Here is a 15,974-nt window from a genome sequence, read left to right on the forward strand (position 1 = left end):
AGGTAAGTATTTATTTATTAATTTTTTACAGCGTAGTGAGTCGAAACATTTATTGACGCACACGTTTCGAAAATTCCAAATATATTTGTTAAACATTGCGCAATCGGCTCGCTATGCGAATCAATCAAGAATTTATTTATAATTAAATGTCTTTTTTTCGGGACGGTGCTTCTCTTCGGCTTACTGTGACGCGAGCATGCCCTCCTCCTCGGATGATCATTCAGCTCTGGAGGCCACCTCCGAGTCTCCAGTAAAACCACAACCGTCGCTCGTTCCTTTTTTGGGCGCGCGGTAAGACAGTCGCCATGGGAGTTGTAGAAAAGCCGGCATCGGATGGCAGCACCAATGCGCAGACACAAATCATTTCGATCTTCACATCTCGGTTGTCCCACGCCTCAATGGGGACCGAGACCACCCGCGAAAACTGAAAATCCGCGACACGCCCTTCGAAGGAAAGTCACAAAAATTGGAACAACAGCGGAGCTATGCAAGGATGCTCTTTGTGGACTACAGCTCGGCATGCCGGGGCTCGACCGCCCTGCGCTACTCCCCCTCCCTCAGCCCCGCAGCCGTCGGTGTCAGCGGGGCCTGGCCGCCCTCGGAACCAAAAAAACCAAGTCGCCGGGCTCGCGTCCGGGGGAAGGCCGTCCTCTTCGGCCTGACTTTCACGGACGCCGGCCCACCCCTGGTCGCCTAAGTGGCCCACCCCTGGTCGCCTAAGTGGCCCACCCCGAAGTTGTACACATTTGAGGATACTTCAACCCTGAAGACATCTACCAACTTGATAAACCTTGTATATGTTTTATTTTCTAAATATTATTATAATAATGTTGTAATGCTTTTGTTCACGTTTATTTAATATTTAATGTTTTTTTTTGCGGGCCAGAATAAAACGTTTAACAGGCTACATACGGGGAGAGAGAGAGTGAAATTCATGTTATAACAAAAAAAACAAATTATTATTAAAACGTATTATTTTTTTATTCCCCAGCCATTCTTTTTGTATTTATTTAATTACTCCGACTTTTACCTGCTGGTACGCCGTCCGGTGTGCCCTGTGAAATGAAAGGTGGCATTTTCAAAAAAATGAAAAATCAGAGCAGTCAAAGAACAAGCACAACATGAACATTACAAATCAGCAATCACTGACCACTGCAAAAGGGAAAACCACATCATGGACCGGGACCTGAGAAACATTTTAAGTCAATGTTCTAAATTTGAAATAGAATAAGACGGGGGAACGTGCTCTTCTTCGTCCACTCTCCTCTTCGCCCACGCTCTTCTTCGGCGCACGCCGGCCGTCTAACCGCTCCAGCGCCCGTCGTGCCGCTCGGCGAAACTACAATGCCCCCCAGATGTCTTACAGACAACTCCACGCATGAGTGGGGCGAGTGGTGCAATGGATACCGCATCTGATAATGGTTCAGGACATTCTAGGTTTGACTCCCAGCTAGCTCGTCTTACATTTTGTGCTAAACCTGTGCATATATAAATACATATATATATATATATATATATATCCTCTTCGGCTTACTGTGACGCGAGCATGCCCTCCTCCTCCGGAGCTTCCATTCGGTTAAACTTAGGGGCCGCTTCGGGCACGGGCGGGGAGCGAGCGCCCCCCAGCTCCATCGCTCGCACCTCCTCTTTGGTACTACATGACTTGAGGGGTTGGGATGCTAAATAAAAACACAATACAGAGACTGCCCTTGACAAGATTTTAAATTATTTCGAGTAACATAATGTCGCTTACAAAAAACTTGTCCATTAGGCCACTGGGACAAAAATTGTCTCAGTATGTTTTCAGACAATCCACCAGTTCCAATCGAGGGAAGGCGCAAAGGTCAGAGTCTGGCCAGAGCCTTGTAAATCTTCTCTGTGTCCGCAGAGTCCATGGTCATGAGCCTCCGCCGCACGCAGCACCCTGACCGTCAAGCTGCTCAAGTTCTCCAGAGAGAAGAAAGCTGCCAAGACGCTGGGCGTGGTGGTGGGCATGTTCATCCTGTGCTGGCTTGGAAACCGGAAGAGTCCAAAAGAGCGCGTGGCCGAGTCACAGTTTGAATATGCTGCCTTCAAAAGAATCTGTAATTTTGACAACTCCAACTTGAATCTACAAAAATCAAGCAATAAGGTAGAAATAACTTCAAATATACTTTGAATAAAGATCTTTCACAACATAAAGAATTAATAAAATAACATTAATTAATAATGTTGACTTTGTTTATTATTTTCAACTTTGAATGGTAGCTTGCTGCATTCTTAATTACCCTTTCATTAAACCAACTTAAGTAGATCTTCTGTTCTTTGAGGCTTTGACTTGAAATCGCTCAATAATTTCCCCCAATTCTTTAGGTCATCCTTTTTAGGATCACAACTGGGATGGTGCTGTAAATGTGAATTGAAAGAGCTGAATGTTGCTAACTTTTCTTCGAATGGATTCTGGACCGTGGACACCCATACTGGAACTATCATGGATGTGTTATCAAAAGGCGCACTACACCCTGAACTGGTCATAGATTTGCTCATTGCTGAGCTCCCTTGGCCTCGCTGTAAGTGGATCCTTTAGTTAGGTTTGAGCTGATTGTCATCTTTGGTTTAAAAATCAATTTGAAACTGTAATACAGTCCGCTCAAGTTTGAAATCAATCCCAATTAAAAACAAACACATAGTGCATGTAAGCACACCACCTTGCCTCTCAGTTAGAGAACCAAATGTTGAATGATGCAATTTGTCTCAAGCTTTGTGGGACGTGATTGGTCTTTTGCTGATCCTTGGGTACCTGTATGATCCGTCGCAAGGAACTCCCCAATCTTGGGAAAGATTTTGAAATCTGTTACTTTTAATGCCATTTATTTTTTACCTGACATGTTTCGGCGAGTCTTTCGCCTTCTTCAGTGTGTCGTATGAGCAAATATACATATGAAGGAGAATGATTATTTTCTTCAACGTCTCTGGATTAGTGAGATGTGATGCGGCTTATGCCAACGAACAATGACGCCACCGAGAGCTTCCCGCTGGGTCCGTAGGCGGTCGAGGTCGGAACATTCTGTCAGGGGGTGCTCGCCGGTCGGCGAGGAGGAGGTGGACCCAGCTGGGAGTGTAAAAAGGCATCCTGAAGCCTGGGAAGTCGGCAGTGGTAATCCTCAGGGTGAGTTTGGGGTCATTATCTTGTTGGAACACTGCCCTGCGTCTCACTCTCAGAAAGGAGGAGCTCAGCATTTGAGAGGAACTACGTAAGTAACTAATGTGGAAAAATTGTGACTTCTTTGTGTACTTTTATTTTGAATATTTCACTTCTCATACTCAAGCTGAAAGTACATTTGACGCAGAACAATATGAAATTATTATTAGGGCCCGAGCAGCAAGAAAGAGGTCACGGATACATTTTCTTGCATGTTGAATTAAGGACGTGTTTTGAGAAACTGTTAATCTTCTTAATAAGGATTTTGGTGTTCGTTCGTATATTAGAGCAGTTGTCGACGACAAAAACAAAAGACATCGACACATACATAACCATACACACATGCACGGCGAGAGAGGAATTGTATTTCAACAACTGAATGAAAGGAGGAAACCCTCCACATGTGCCTCAGTGAGTTTATTGCCATTCCTCCCTCCTCTGTGTCTGGCCTGAATGAAAATTCCATTTACCCGTTCCAGCTTACCCGCCCAACAAAAAAAAAATTGTGACCCTACACATGGATCAACTTCATAAAAATATTTTGTTTGGTTTAAATCGTCCCCTGGAAATCAAAAGAAAAATCTTTAAATGCCTCTCATAGCAAATGTGTACAGCGCGCAAAAAGCCCAACTTGCGTTCATCTTTGTTTCAGGGAAAACAATGTATTGCATTATTCAGAAAACCTCAAGGTATTAAGCCAGGTTTTGATTGGTTTTTTTCCCACCTTGTAGAAAAAATACGTAGATGACTTTTTGAAGGACAAAGAGACATCTGATTGCCTTAAAATTCTGTCTGTAGCATCTGAAGACCTGGGACAAACACTGGGGCTAAAATTTTTTGTTTCCGAAATACTATATGACGGGGGCGGGGCTTCAAAGTTTTCACTTAAGATTTCCTTCGCCGCAATGGACAAAATTGGAAAAGTATGGATTTAATTGCAGATACACTTGCGAGGCCATTCCAAGACGGACCTTTCAAGAGAAGCTAGTTCGTCCAACAACCGCTTGGCACCGTCTGTGCCCGGGGCCATCTCCATACTGAACTCTCACACACACACCTCTTCCCGGATTGTACGTCCAATCTGGGCCTGTCGTTCCTGTCCCGGCATCGGGCATCGATTGAGAGATGGTGGTGCTCATGACGCCGGCCACTGAAAGGGAAATGGTTAGTGTGGTTTTTCAAAGACAAGCTTTTGTTCACTTTCATGCCACGTCCAGTTAACGAACGATTCGGTGAGTGAATGTGCTGCCATTTCCCGCTCACGTACGATTCGGTGAAATAGTTTTCTTTGCTTTGGTGTTTTGCTAGACTTTGCAGAGGTACAATTGGGCGTATTGGGGCATTTGCAGCTTTGTGCGCAATAGTATCATGGAAGAAGTCCTTTGTATCTGCAAGCAATATTTTGGGGTGCCACAACTATCGTATGACATAATTGAATCCCAAACAACATAGAACGATTGTCAAGGTCGAAGTGCCGGCAAGAAAGGGTATGTATGTAGTTCGGTAATTTCGTGGGCTCTCACTGAGTGCATCACAGGAAAATATTGTCAAAAAACACATTTTAATTTCATGAGCAGCCTATTAAAATGACTTTTTCCAATAACCTCTTGCAAACACCTTTTCTTGCACTGTTCAAAAGTCATCCGAGCATATATGAGGGCGCCTTCGAAATTGGAGAAATGAACGGTTGCGAGGTACGCGTTGGTCATAAATCAACCGGCAATGGAAGAATAAAGTCGCAATTGTGATCTTTGTTCGCTCTGACCCCTGACTACCAATTCAGACAAAGTAGTTCCTGGATTCATTTCGCACTCTCATCTTGCCATGGTTGGCCACAAATAAATGGCAGCTGGGCGGTAAATGTTAAAACCATAGCCGCTGGGAGGCGTCGTCCATAAACTTATACTTCGGATTCGACAGTTTCCTGTCTGTGCATCATGGATGCCACTGTGGAGCGGTGCTGCGGGGTGGGAGGGGGGAATTGGAGAAAAAGAAAGTTCACACATTTACACATCTAACAAGGCTGTTAAAAAGATCTTAAAATAGCGAGACGTGGGTTGTGCTTCCTAAGTGTACAGCGCCAGCAGACAATGAATTTTCAGCACTAAAAAAACGAAACTTCATTAACAGCTAAACCAAACGTTTCCAATGTAAATTTCCACATTTACATCTGTGTTTCCTTTGTTCTTGGGATTCGAACCCACGCCTCCAGCCTTTTTACACTCTATAAATGTTGGCACCTGGTAATGCTCTCTTGAATGTGTTTGCCTCATCTTCCTCACAAGCCACGGGGGAGGGGGGTTTCTGTCAGTGCTGCCCGTTAAAGTAAAAGCTGCCAAAGGTGACTGTGTGATCTTAACATATGCATTCTTGGATCCAGCCAAGGCACACACATCAGAAGGAGCAAAGGGGCTGGAACTAATGAATTGCATTTCCATTCATTTCAATGGGGAAAGATAATTTGGGATATGAGTGTATAAAATGTGTGCGCGGTCACTGAAACAATTCCACTCATAAGCCAAGGCACCACATTATTTTCACTTTTTACCTCTTTTATTGAAGGGAAAAGTAGGATCGAGCACTTCCTGTCTCTTACGGCAGTTGTTTCTTTAATTTTTTTTTTTTTTTTACGATTATTTCTGCAGGACACATTGATCATTGACACTTCGAACGCACCTTGCGGCCCCGGGAGCAATGAGATCTGTTTCCAATCTGAATTTGATGTCATTGTGAGGCTCAAGTTAAATTCAGTGTGTCAAAGTCTTCCTGTGACGCTAAATCTCTTTCATTGGCTGAGGAATAAAAACGATCTGAAAATTCATTGTCTGCTGGCGCTGTAGAGGGGGGCATTGTGCTAGGAGTGGATGTGCAATTACGAGATGTGAGGGTGTCAACTCGTAAAACTTTACACACACATCAGGCCGAGCAAATTTATCAATATTTTATACATTAGGTACTTTCAATGGGCTCTGTCTGAGGCGGGATTCAAACCCACGCCTCCAATGCGTGTGTTTTGAGTTATGAGCATGCTCAAGGAATGAATATAGAAAAGGGACTTCTACGCATCAAGCTATCGTGGGCTCATTGAAATCATAACTACATCGACATTTCACTTCCTCATCTCCTTCTCTGACAGAGTTTACATCATCAAAACAATAAATTGCTCAACCCTATCGTTGGAAAAATTCTTCGCACACCGATCGCGGCCTGGAAAGGGGTCTTAGAAGACCATCCCCCTCAATTACGCACTCTGTCTCCTTGGAAGAGCGAGAATTTTGCGATCATAGCAAAATTCCTCTGTGATGCTTGTGAAGCCAACCAAAACTTAGTGCAGCTCTGCTTACCTGGATTAAAAGCTTGCCTTTAAGACATTAAATCATCTCCACACCGCCCCAAAAACATATTTTTAAACTTTATATCATACGGTGCCGCAGAGTCCGCCAAGTGGGGCTAGTAAACATGGCACTGCATTGAGCAGCTACAACAATGCACACAATTCTACTTCAGACGCACCTTTCGCCAAGTGGAATCATTTATATGCGGTTTTTGACATCACGCTTACATTGTTGTGGCTTGTACGCGGTATTACACATTACGTACACGCGAAATTAATTTTTGTAAGCGGTATTTGACATTACGCTTACGTAATTGTGGCAGGGACGTGAAGGCCGGGAACATCCTGCTGACGGAGCCCGGAACTGAAGGGAGATGTAATAATTTTCCCAGTGGCAGACATCAGGCGAAATAGTCCATGAATGAAAAAATGCTAATCGGCTGAGAACATGACAGAGATCTATGGCGGGCTCTCTGTACTTTTAACATACACATTGATCACTTGAGCAGCATTAGTACACAACGTTTAGGAAGGAATGAACACAAAATAAATAAATACATGAGCAATCTGCATCTCTCCGATAAAATTCTATACGTATCTCAAGACACGGACGGTTTATTTGAAAGTGGAACGATTTAATTCGGTTTGATTCAGACGGATTCTGATGTTGTACGGCTCAGTTTGAGAGGGGATGACACAAATGAGATTCTAATTGTACAATATGAAGGAACTTGTCAGTATAGTTACTGTAAATGTTGCATTTCCTTCAAAGATAATATTTTTTACATGGTGAAAGGGGGGTTGTTTGTGAGCTCTACGCAATAAAGAGAAAAATAATTAAATGGTGAAATAATTCACTGGGTATACTTGGTGTATGTGTTCCGCAATTTGAATTGAACAGTAGTAAAATAAATGTCATTTTCTATTTTCTAATTTATTGTGAGAAGTATTTAGGTTGCACATTCTGATATATTTACACTGCGTTGCACCGTTTAAATGTCTTTCTGCTTTTAAGATAAATGAAAATACTAAAGGACGTTATCTCCTTGCAATTCCATGTTTTTGGCAGATATTGGACCGCAATCCGACACGAATATCGGACAGATGCTACAGACAGAATTTTAAGGCAATCAGATGACTTAGAAGTTATCAGATGGCGGTGGCACGATATCAGCATTTGCCGGGCGTGAGACCTCGGGCCCGCTATGGATCGCCGCGCAGGTTGAATGAACTTTCTTCTTATTGTACGGCAGAAAATATTTTGTTTGGAGTTCACAAAGGTGACACTGTGAAAATCCTCTGGCTGGTACCTATCTCAACATTATGAGCGCATTATGAATGAATGTAATAAAAGTGAATTTAGGCAAGACACTGCTGATCCAGAGCGCTTTGGGTGAATTTTACAAATTTCTTCTAAGTCCCCTTTCCAGCGCAACTGCTGTTTTTTTTCCCACATGTGTGTCAACAGGGGGAAGTATGATATGAAATTGTTCCCACATATAGACTTTTCAACAAAAAAAATCTGCCTGTACTTCCTCAAAAAACACTGCACCTATAAAGGTAATGAACACTAAAATATTGCGAACTCCTCACAGGAAGGCCGGAGCCGGATTTTTTTTTCTCCGGTGAGGTGAGCTTACCAAAACTTCGTATCGCTAGAACGCGCAAGAGTAATTGTCTATTCTGAAAGTCATGATCAAATATTCATGTCGTTCGTTAATCGATTGAGTCATGCTGGTGAGTAAGGGCGCCACGGGTCAACCAGTTAATAGGGCTTTTTTTCTAAAGATAATTGATATTTGAGACACAAAAATTATACAAGAATATAAATGTCTTATGTTAAACTGTTCGACAGGGGTGGGTGTCTTAAGATTTTTGTGGTTAATACAGAATCGTTAGAAAATGTTTCATCGGCGTGGCCTGACATGGGAAGATTCGAATCCAGAACCTCTCCGATATGAGTCAGATATGCTAACCACTACCTATTATATTGGAAAAATTATATTCACATAAAAAAAAAAAATAGAGCCATGGACTAAGTATTTCAAACAGTAATAAGTTTTGCTGCAGTGTGGCAGCAAACCACTGCGCCTGAACACCAAACGGTTGAGCAAAGTCTCCCAAGCCTTTTTGATTGCTCAGTAGAAGAAAGTCCATCGCAGCAAAATTGCTCACCTAGGGGATGAAGCGCCACATTGTGCTCATCACCGCCTCACGTGCCGCACAATAACACGGCCAGGTTATAAAAAGGGGGGGATAATTGTCATCCCTGACAGGAACTCTCACTTGAATTGTGGGGGCCGGCGGGGGTGACAAGAGAGGGGGGGGGCGGGCGGGGGGCAACTATCGAGAGGGTCACACCACGCAGGGTCCATAAGATGATTGTTTGTTCACACACGAACAAGGGGGGGGGTCACATGGGGGTACCTCAGCCTTGATTGGACGCTCGAAGGATGCCGATGCGCTGTCCGCCCATTGCATCCTACGTGCTGTTAGGGCTTGCCGGTGCCCTCAATCAGGTTTCTTTCCTGAGGCCCGTCCCATCCGTGTTCAACGCAACGCAAACGAGACGCCGCACCATTTGACTCCAACAGGAGTCCGTGAAGGACGTCTTTTAATGCAATGGCGCCCTCTACCAAAGACGTATAAGTACGTTTCCTGTCTTTTTTACGTCATAGGACAACATCGGCAAAAGAGCTGACGCGGAATGTTGTTCACTGCAAACGGGTGAGCTTATTGCGATTTTCCTGGGAAGTCATTAATTTGATTGTCCAGTAGAAAAAAGCTGGACAATCAAATTAATGACTTTCCAGGCTCCAGGATGCCTTTCTACACTATATAAAGGTGGAAATTTACATTGGAAACGTTTGGTTTAGCTGTTATAAAAGTTTGGTTTTTTAGTGCTGTAAATGCATTTTCAGCTCGCGCTGTACACATTTGCTATGAGAGGCATTATCTCATAAGGGAAATATTGGACAATCAAATTAATGACTGCCCAGGCTTCAGGATGTCTTTTTACACTATATAAAGGTGGAAATTTACATTGGAAACGTTTAGTTTAGCTGTTAATGAAGTTTCGTTTTTTTAGTGCTGAAAATTCATTGTCTACTGGCGCTGTACACTTTTTCTAAGTGTTGCAATATCTCATGAAGGAAATACTGGACAATCAAATTAATGACTTTCCAGGCAACAAAGTATGACTTTAGTCCACTCAAACTTTTGGGATACATCCAAGTTTTTTTCCCCTCCAACTTTTGTTCTTGACTTTTTTTCCTGAAAATATTTTTCTTCTTTTTAATTGAAAATTCTTTCCCAGAAATTAGGAAACTTTTTTTTTTAAATGTCTTTCAAAAACAGATTTGAAACTCTATTCCTGAAATATTAAACTTTTTTCCTTGACTTTTGACTCAAATATAAAATGAAGAATATTGTACTATTATAAAAAAAGAATTAGATTATTGTGATAAAATAAAATAAAATAAACATTCAATATTCATGGAGAAAAATATTAAACTTAAAAAAAAAATAATCTTTAAAAACATTCCATTTAAAAAAAGAACAGTTTTCAAATCTTAATTTGTTTTTAAAACAATTAAGATTTGTTCTGCTAAAAAAAATAAAAACAAAACATTTGTTTAAAAAAACTATTAAATATTCTTCTGTCATCTGAAAATGTTCAAATTTCATTTTTATATTGCCACATTAACTATACTTCCCTTTATTGCATTCAGTCCACACACACAAGTTCCTCGGAGTACAGATCTGACGAATCCGACTGAAAATTAGTCAGAAAAGACTCAATATGTAAACCATGTTGCCGACGTACCCCCTGAGCCTTCAAACCCCTGGGTGGTCGGTATGGCCTACCGCCTACTGCCAGAAGATAGCTGGGATAGGGGCGCCGCCCGGTCCCCGCGCCCGGCTCCCCGCGCCCGGCTCCCCGCTCAGCTCCGGTTCCAATTTCTCACGGGTAAATTTTTGACTATTCTCAGTCTTCCCCCTCACCACCCAGCTAGTATTTAACACGCGCGCGCTGGTGTTTTTTTGGTTGAAGACGAAACCCCTTTTGCTCATTCTTAAATCCAAAGAAGACTCATGTTAACCAATATAAAGAGTTTTATATGAAAATTCAGGCCTCCAGACTAACATTTTTTTGGCAGAGCGGTATAAGGCATTGCGTTCAGGTCGCGCAGTGTAATTAAATACTCTTCCACTAGATTGCAACAGGTAGCTACGGTAATTATGTTGAATTTAGCTAGCGGCAGAATTGCTCGTCCGCCGCCAGTTCAGTGTAGCGCAACTTCTTACGCTCCGTCAATCACAGGCCACGTAATAGACAAACAAGCATTCACACTCGATGGATCGTTTAGAGTCCTCAGTGAACCTAATGATTTTGCATTAATTCCGTGATATGATTTGAGTAAATATCTGTTACAAGCGTCACAAAAAAATAGTAGTAGAATACTTCCCCGGGCACAGACGGTGCCAAGCGGCCCCTAAGTTTGCCCTAATGGAAGCTCCGGAGGAGGAGTGCATGCTGCCTTTATTTTATTGCAGTCAAAGATCAGATATCAATGAGGATTCACGATAAAAGCCCGCAGGGCTCAGAGATGGATTCAAAGAGGAAAGATTGCCTGTCACACAGCATGCACTCCTCCTCCGGAGCTTAGGGGGAAGGGCTCGGAGGGTTTTCAGATTTTCCAACGGCGACGGATTGGATGGTCAAATGTTTTCCGCTCACAAGACAGATGAAAAGGTCTAAAGTCGTTGTCTTCTACATTATACAGGCCATGCACCAAGTGACACCTGGGCGAAAGCCTTCAAACTCCTTGTGGTGAGGAGCGAGGACTGAGAAGTGACAAAGAACAAAGATCAAGCAATGAGACGTGAAAGAGGAAGGATGTAATTACGCCGCAGTTGATCAACTTACCACGAGGGTCAGTAGGACACTGAAAAACGTATGAGGTGTCCCTGTCGTCACTGTCGGGGACCACGAGGAAGTCCAAACCGTACAATTTGTTCTTGCTTGGTACTTTCAATGGGCTCTGTCAGAGGCGGGATTCGAACCCACGCCTCTTTTTTTTCTTTTTCTGACCAGATGTTTAGCGTAGGACGGGTCAGCCAGCTGCTCCTCGCTGTTAATGTTCAGTTTGTCCCTCAGTGGCGTACGCGCGGGCGTCAGACCGGGCGTGGTCGGCCCGCGTGGGGTCAACGCCTCGCCGGCTTGCGGGGTCATGCCTTCTGACCCTTGGCCCTGCCCAGGCGTTCTGCAGAGGATAACGCAGCCAACATTCTCACACACGTCCGCACAGGGTGGGTGGAGGCGCGCTAGCCGCCGGTTACCTGAAGGGGGTGCTGAGCACGGTGTTGGGCGTCTGCACCTGCTGCCGCTGTGGCGTCACACCGCTGAAGTCGCTCTCGTGTAGTGGCGTGTTCAGGCCGCCCTTCAGCGGCGTGTCAATGTTGGTCAGCGCCATCAGATTCTGAGCTTCCTGAGAAAAAAAATTAAAAGAGAAAATGCAAAACAAGACAACAAATTTTGACAGAGGCCCTGTCAAAATTGATTTTCGTTTTTAATATTACGCTTTTGTTATTTTATGTCAAGTTTGGGTTTCGAGTCTTGTTTAGAGTTTCAATCCAGCATTCGGATGTCCAATTTGTTTTTTAAAGTTTGGCTTGCGGTTTCAAAATAGGGTTGGAAGGCAGGTGCGGGATTCAAATTGGGCTTTCAAGCAAGTGTCTGGGTTTGAATTCTGAGTTTAAGATTCAAATGAAGGTTTCATGTATAGTCAAAGGTTTCAAATGAGGGTTAGTAGTAAATGCCGTAAATGACAACCTAATAGTCTGTCTGGGATAAAAGAACCAACGACTGAATATAAATAAGAGACAGAATGAACTTTATTCAATCAGTTAACTGTTTCTAAAAAACATTCAAATTTCATTTTTTTTTTTTTTTTATAAATCGGGGTAAGGATTCAAATTATGGTTTCAAGACTAGTCTAAAGTTTCGAACAAGGTTCGGGATTTCCATTCTGGCTATAAGGATTACAAGCCTAGGCTGACATTTCAAACCGGGATTGTGGTTTCAAACCTGCCTAAGTGATTCAAAATAAGATTTGAAGCCAGTGTTAGGGTTTCAAGCAACACTTGGGTTTTCAAATTAGGGTATCAAACAAGCGTTAAGGTTTGGAATAAGGGCTCTAAGACAAGGTTAGGGAGTCAAGGGACGAGTGAATGAGTGTTTGATGGTGGGTTTGTGTTTTGAAGCTTTGAAGCGAGCTGACCTGCATAATCCTGTCCTGAGCGGCGGGCGTGCGAGGCGTGCGCAGTCCAGTGCTCATGTTGTTGGTGACGCTGTACTCGGAGAGCAGCGCCGAGGAGGCGCCGTTGGCGCTCTCGCTCTCCTCGGCCGCCTGTCGGGCCACCTCGCTGGCCACGCCCATCTTCACCACCTCCTCCAGTTCGGCGTCGCTGATCTGCCAGACAAGACCAATATGCAGTGATTACTGCCGCTTGTAAAAGTCACATGACCAAACCCAGAAAACAAGTGAGCCATGATTGGTTGTGGAAAAAGTGATAAAAACAGGTTTATTTTTCCGCTTAATTTATATTCATCAGAACAGACTAAGAGGGGGACCTGTTTTGAGGAGGAAACTATTGTAGCACAAATACTAAAACATCTCTATACTCCAATCTGAACAAAACAAGAGTACAGTCCTCACGATATCATATTTTGTTTTGCGGTCTCATTGGACAACGCTAAATAAATGACACTTTACTACTTTGCTTCTCAAATAGTGGGACGGTGTGAACATGCTTTTTTTCCTCCGTTCTACAATAAAGTGTAATTGCACATCCACTCCAGTAGTTGGCAGTGGCGCTCTCCTTGCCCATGTTGTGCAGCGAATATTAACTCTACACTGTAGGTTTGTTTTAAAACGAAAATGCTGTTATTTATAGTTGAAGCGGAGAGTGGGTGGTGGTGGTTGGGGGGCGCAAATTGTTTTCTTCTTGCTAGGGCGGGGGGGTTAACGGAAAATAATTAAGTAGCACTTGTGCATGCGCACCGCGTGTTGCGTTTATGGAGTCGGAAATTGGAACCTGTTCTTCTTCGTCCACTCTCTTCTGTAGTTTCGCCGAGCGGCACGACGGGCGCTGGAGCGGTTTTCACACTGCGACTGCAAAGCACGGACGCTTTGCAGCATGCGTGTCTTCAGGGCTGAAGTATCCGATTTTGGTTTTAGCGCGGTCACTTTCAAAACTGACTCGAAATGAGTGGATGGTGATTTGGTGGAGGCGCTGAGGGAGAGTACGAGTGGTCTAAGGCGTTGCTTCAAGTCTTCACATTTTCACAGATAAAAAAACAACGATGTAATCACAGAATTGTCCAAAACAACGAGGAGGCGGGCATGCTCGCGTCACAGTAAGCCGAAGAGGAGCACCTTCCCCGGGCAGAAATGGCTCGCCATGGCCCTCGAGAAATGAGGCTGAAGCTGTCCTCGGAAGAAGTGTGCATGGTGATATCCTCCACTAATCTGTCAATTTTAGCAACTGTATTTGTGATCTTCTCCCTGGGAAGAGGAAACAAATCCAATGAGTCCAAATGAATAATGTGGCCAGTGCGGTAGTGTGGCCCGCGGGGACGGCTGTAACAGGGAAGGGGAGTGGGGATTGCGGGGGCTGCACGCGGCGCGAGTCGCGTGCAGTTATCCGTTTAACCCCCAGAAGGAAACCCGGGCTGCGCGCGGGGCAAGCCGCGCGCAGATATCCGATTCCTTTTCCCCCGGGACGGACGTCATCCACAGCGACATGTAAAATACTATTCATGCTCTGGTTTCATTGAGAAAATCCCCTGCTCCTCTGTTAGACAAATTAAGTCTAAAAAAAAAAAAGCCGTCGCTGCTCGGGCCCCAATAATAATTTCTACACAAAGTCCATTGTGAAACTACTAGCGGACACTTTCACAGCTGCCAGAGAGGCAGTCCTCTGCGGCCAGGCAGCCTTCTCAGCCCCGGCTGTGCTGTTGATGATGGTCTGAAGCATGGGCAGGAAACCCTCAAACGTAACTCTCTTGTTGGCCGCAGCCCCGCCCTTGTTCATGTTCATGTTCATGTTCATGTTCATGTTCATGTTCTCGTTCTCGTTCTCCTTCCCGTTCCCGTTCAAGTCCGATTCCTACCCTAAAATAATTACGTTTTTTTTTTTTTTCATCTGTAATATTCATATAAGTTAAAAAAAACATTCAAAGCAATTTACAAAGAAAATAATTTAAGTAATAATGATAATAATTTCAGGCCTCATATTCGAAAGTCAGCCGCCAATAAAATCTTTATATCCTTTTTCCTGTCCATTTTACTCCTAAATCTAAATCACAAAATGTATCTGGAAGATGCCTCCTGGGGAGACTGCGACCTGAACGGAGCGGTCTGGCTCGCCATGGCCCTCGAGAAATGTTCAAAAAAGCAGCCGAGATGCGTTGTGGTCAGCGGCAGGCTTCGGGGCCCGAAGTCTCTCAGTCTTGCACGCCATTCGGCCGGACTCACCAAATTTGGCAGTCTCATCGGGCATGGCGAAAAATTTGATATTTTAACGTCTAATATCATTCTTTTGCACCCTGATCCTAAAGGCTTCATCCGATTGCCTTAAAATTCTGTCTGTAGCATCTGAAGACCTGGGACAAACACTGGGGCTAAAATTTTTTGTTTCCGAAATACTATATGACGGGGGCATTGTAGTTTCGCCGAGCGGCACGACGGGGCGCTGGAGCGGTTAGACGGCCGGCGTGCGCCGGGGCCGCTTGGAACCGCCCGTGCTACATCCTGATGAGGTTTGTGAGGCATTATCTCATAAGGGAAATACTGGACAATCAAATTAATGACTTCCCAGGCTTCAGGAGTGCTGGAGAACCAGCCTCTCGAAGCACTTCATAATGACTGGTGAATTTCCTTGTTTCACTCCTTAGGGCCACAGTCGCCCCAAAAATACTGGTTGGATGGTTGAGCCATCCCCATCTCCTGCCAGGAAAGGGTCACAGACAGCGCTATCGCCTTTCTACACTATATAAAGGTGGGAATTTACATTGGAACCAAACGTTTCCAATGTTTTTTTTTCTCCTAAACAGTTGTTGTAAAGTCGGACATACACATGGACAGAACATTTAAAATGACAGTTCATATAATTCCACCTTTGTTTTAGAAAAAATTGTTTTATTTGGCCGCATGTGGGCGCTCGCTGCTCCTCCTTCTGGAGATAGCGCAGCTCACGTAGCTCCATACTGGACAATCAAATTAATGACTTTCCAGGCTTCAGGATGCCTTTCTAGAACCGCGCGAAACGTCGCCACCGATCGTCAAATTATTATTAAAACGTATTCATCAGGCAGAGCAAATTTATCAATATTTTATCCGTTAGTTGTGCAGCTTTTTTGAAATGGCGTGAAGGATCGCCAATCGGCCTTTC

At 44.0% G+C, this 15,974-nt stretch overlaps 1 protein-coding gene across 1 annotated transcript; it reads right to left on the reverse strand.

Moving 5' to 3' along the window:
- Positions 1 to 3,731: 3,731 nt before the first annotated feature.
- LOC148316190 (cell division cycle 5-like protein) lies at positions 3,732 to 14,627 on the reverse strand. Its single transcript, XM_088287038.1, has 7 exons — positions 14,475 to 14,627; positions 12,800 to 12,991; positions 11,859 to 12,007; positions 11,587 to 11,782; positions 11,312 to 11,363; positions 4,231 to 4,331; positions 3,732 to 3,743 (listed from the first exon to the last, which is right to left on the reverse strand). The coding sequence occupies exons 1-7, from the start codon at positions 14,625 to 14,627 to the stop codon at positions 3,732 to 3,734; spliced, it is 855 nt and encodes a 284-aa protein (XP_088143164.1).
- Between the last annotated feature and the right edge of the window lie 1,347 nt (positions 14,628 to 15,974).

Source organism: Idiotropiscis lumnitzeri, chromosome 22 (assembly GCF_059441095.1).
Source record: "Idiotropiscis lumnitzeri isolate Australia: NSW breed Sydney's pygmy pipehorse chromosome 22, RoL_Ilum_1.0, whole genome shotgun sequence".
NCBI lineage: Eukaryota > Metazoa > Chordata > Actinopteri > Syngnathiformes > Syngnathidae > Idiotropiscis > Idiotropiscis lumnitzeri.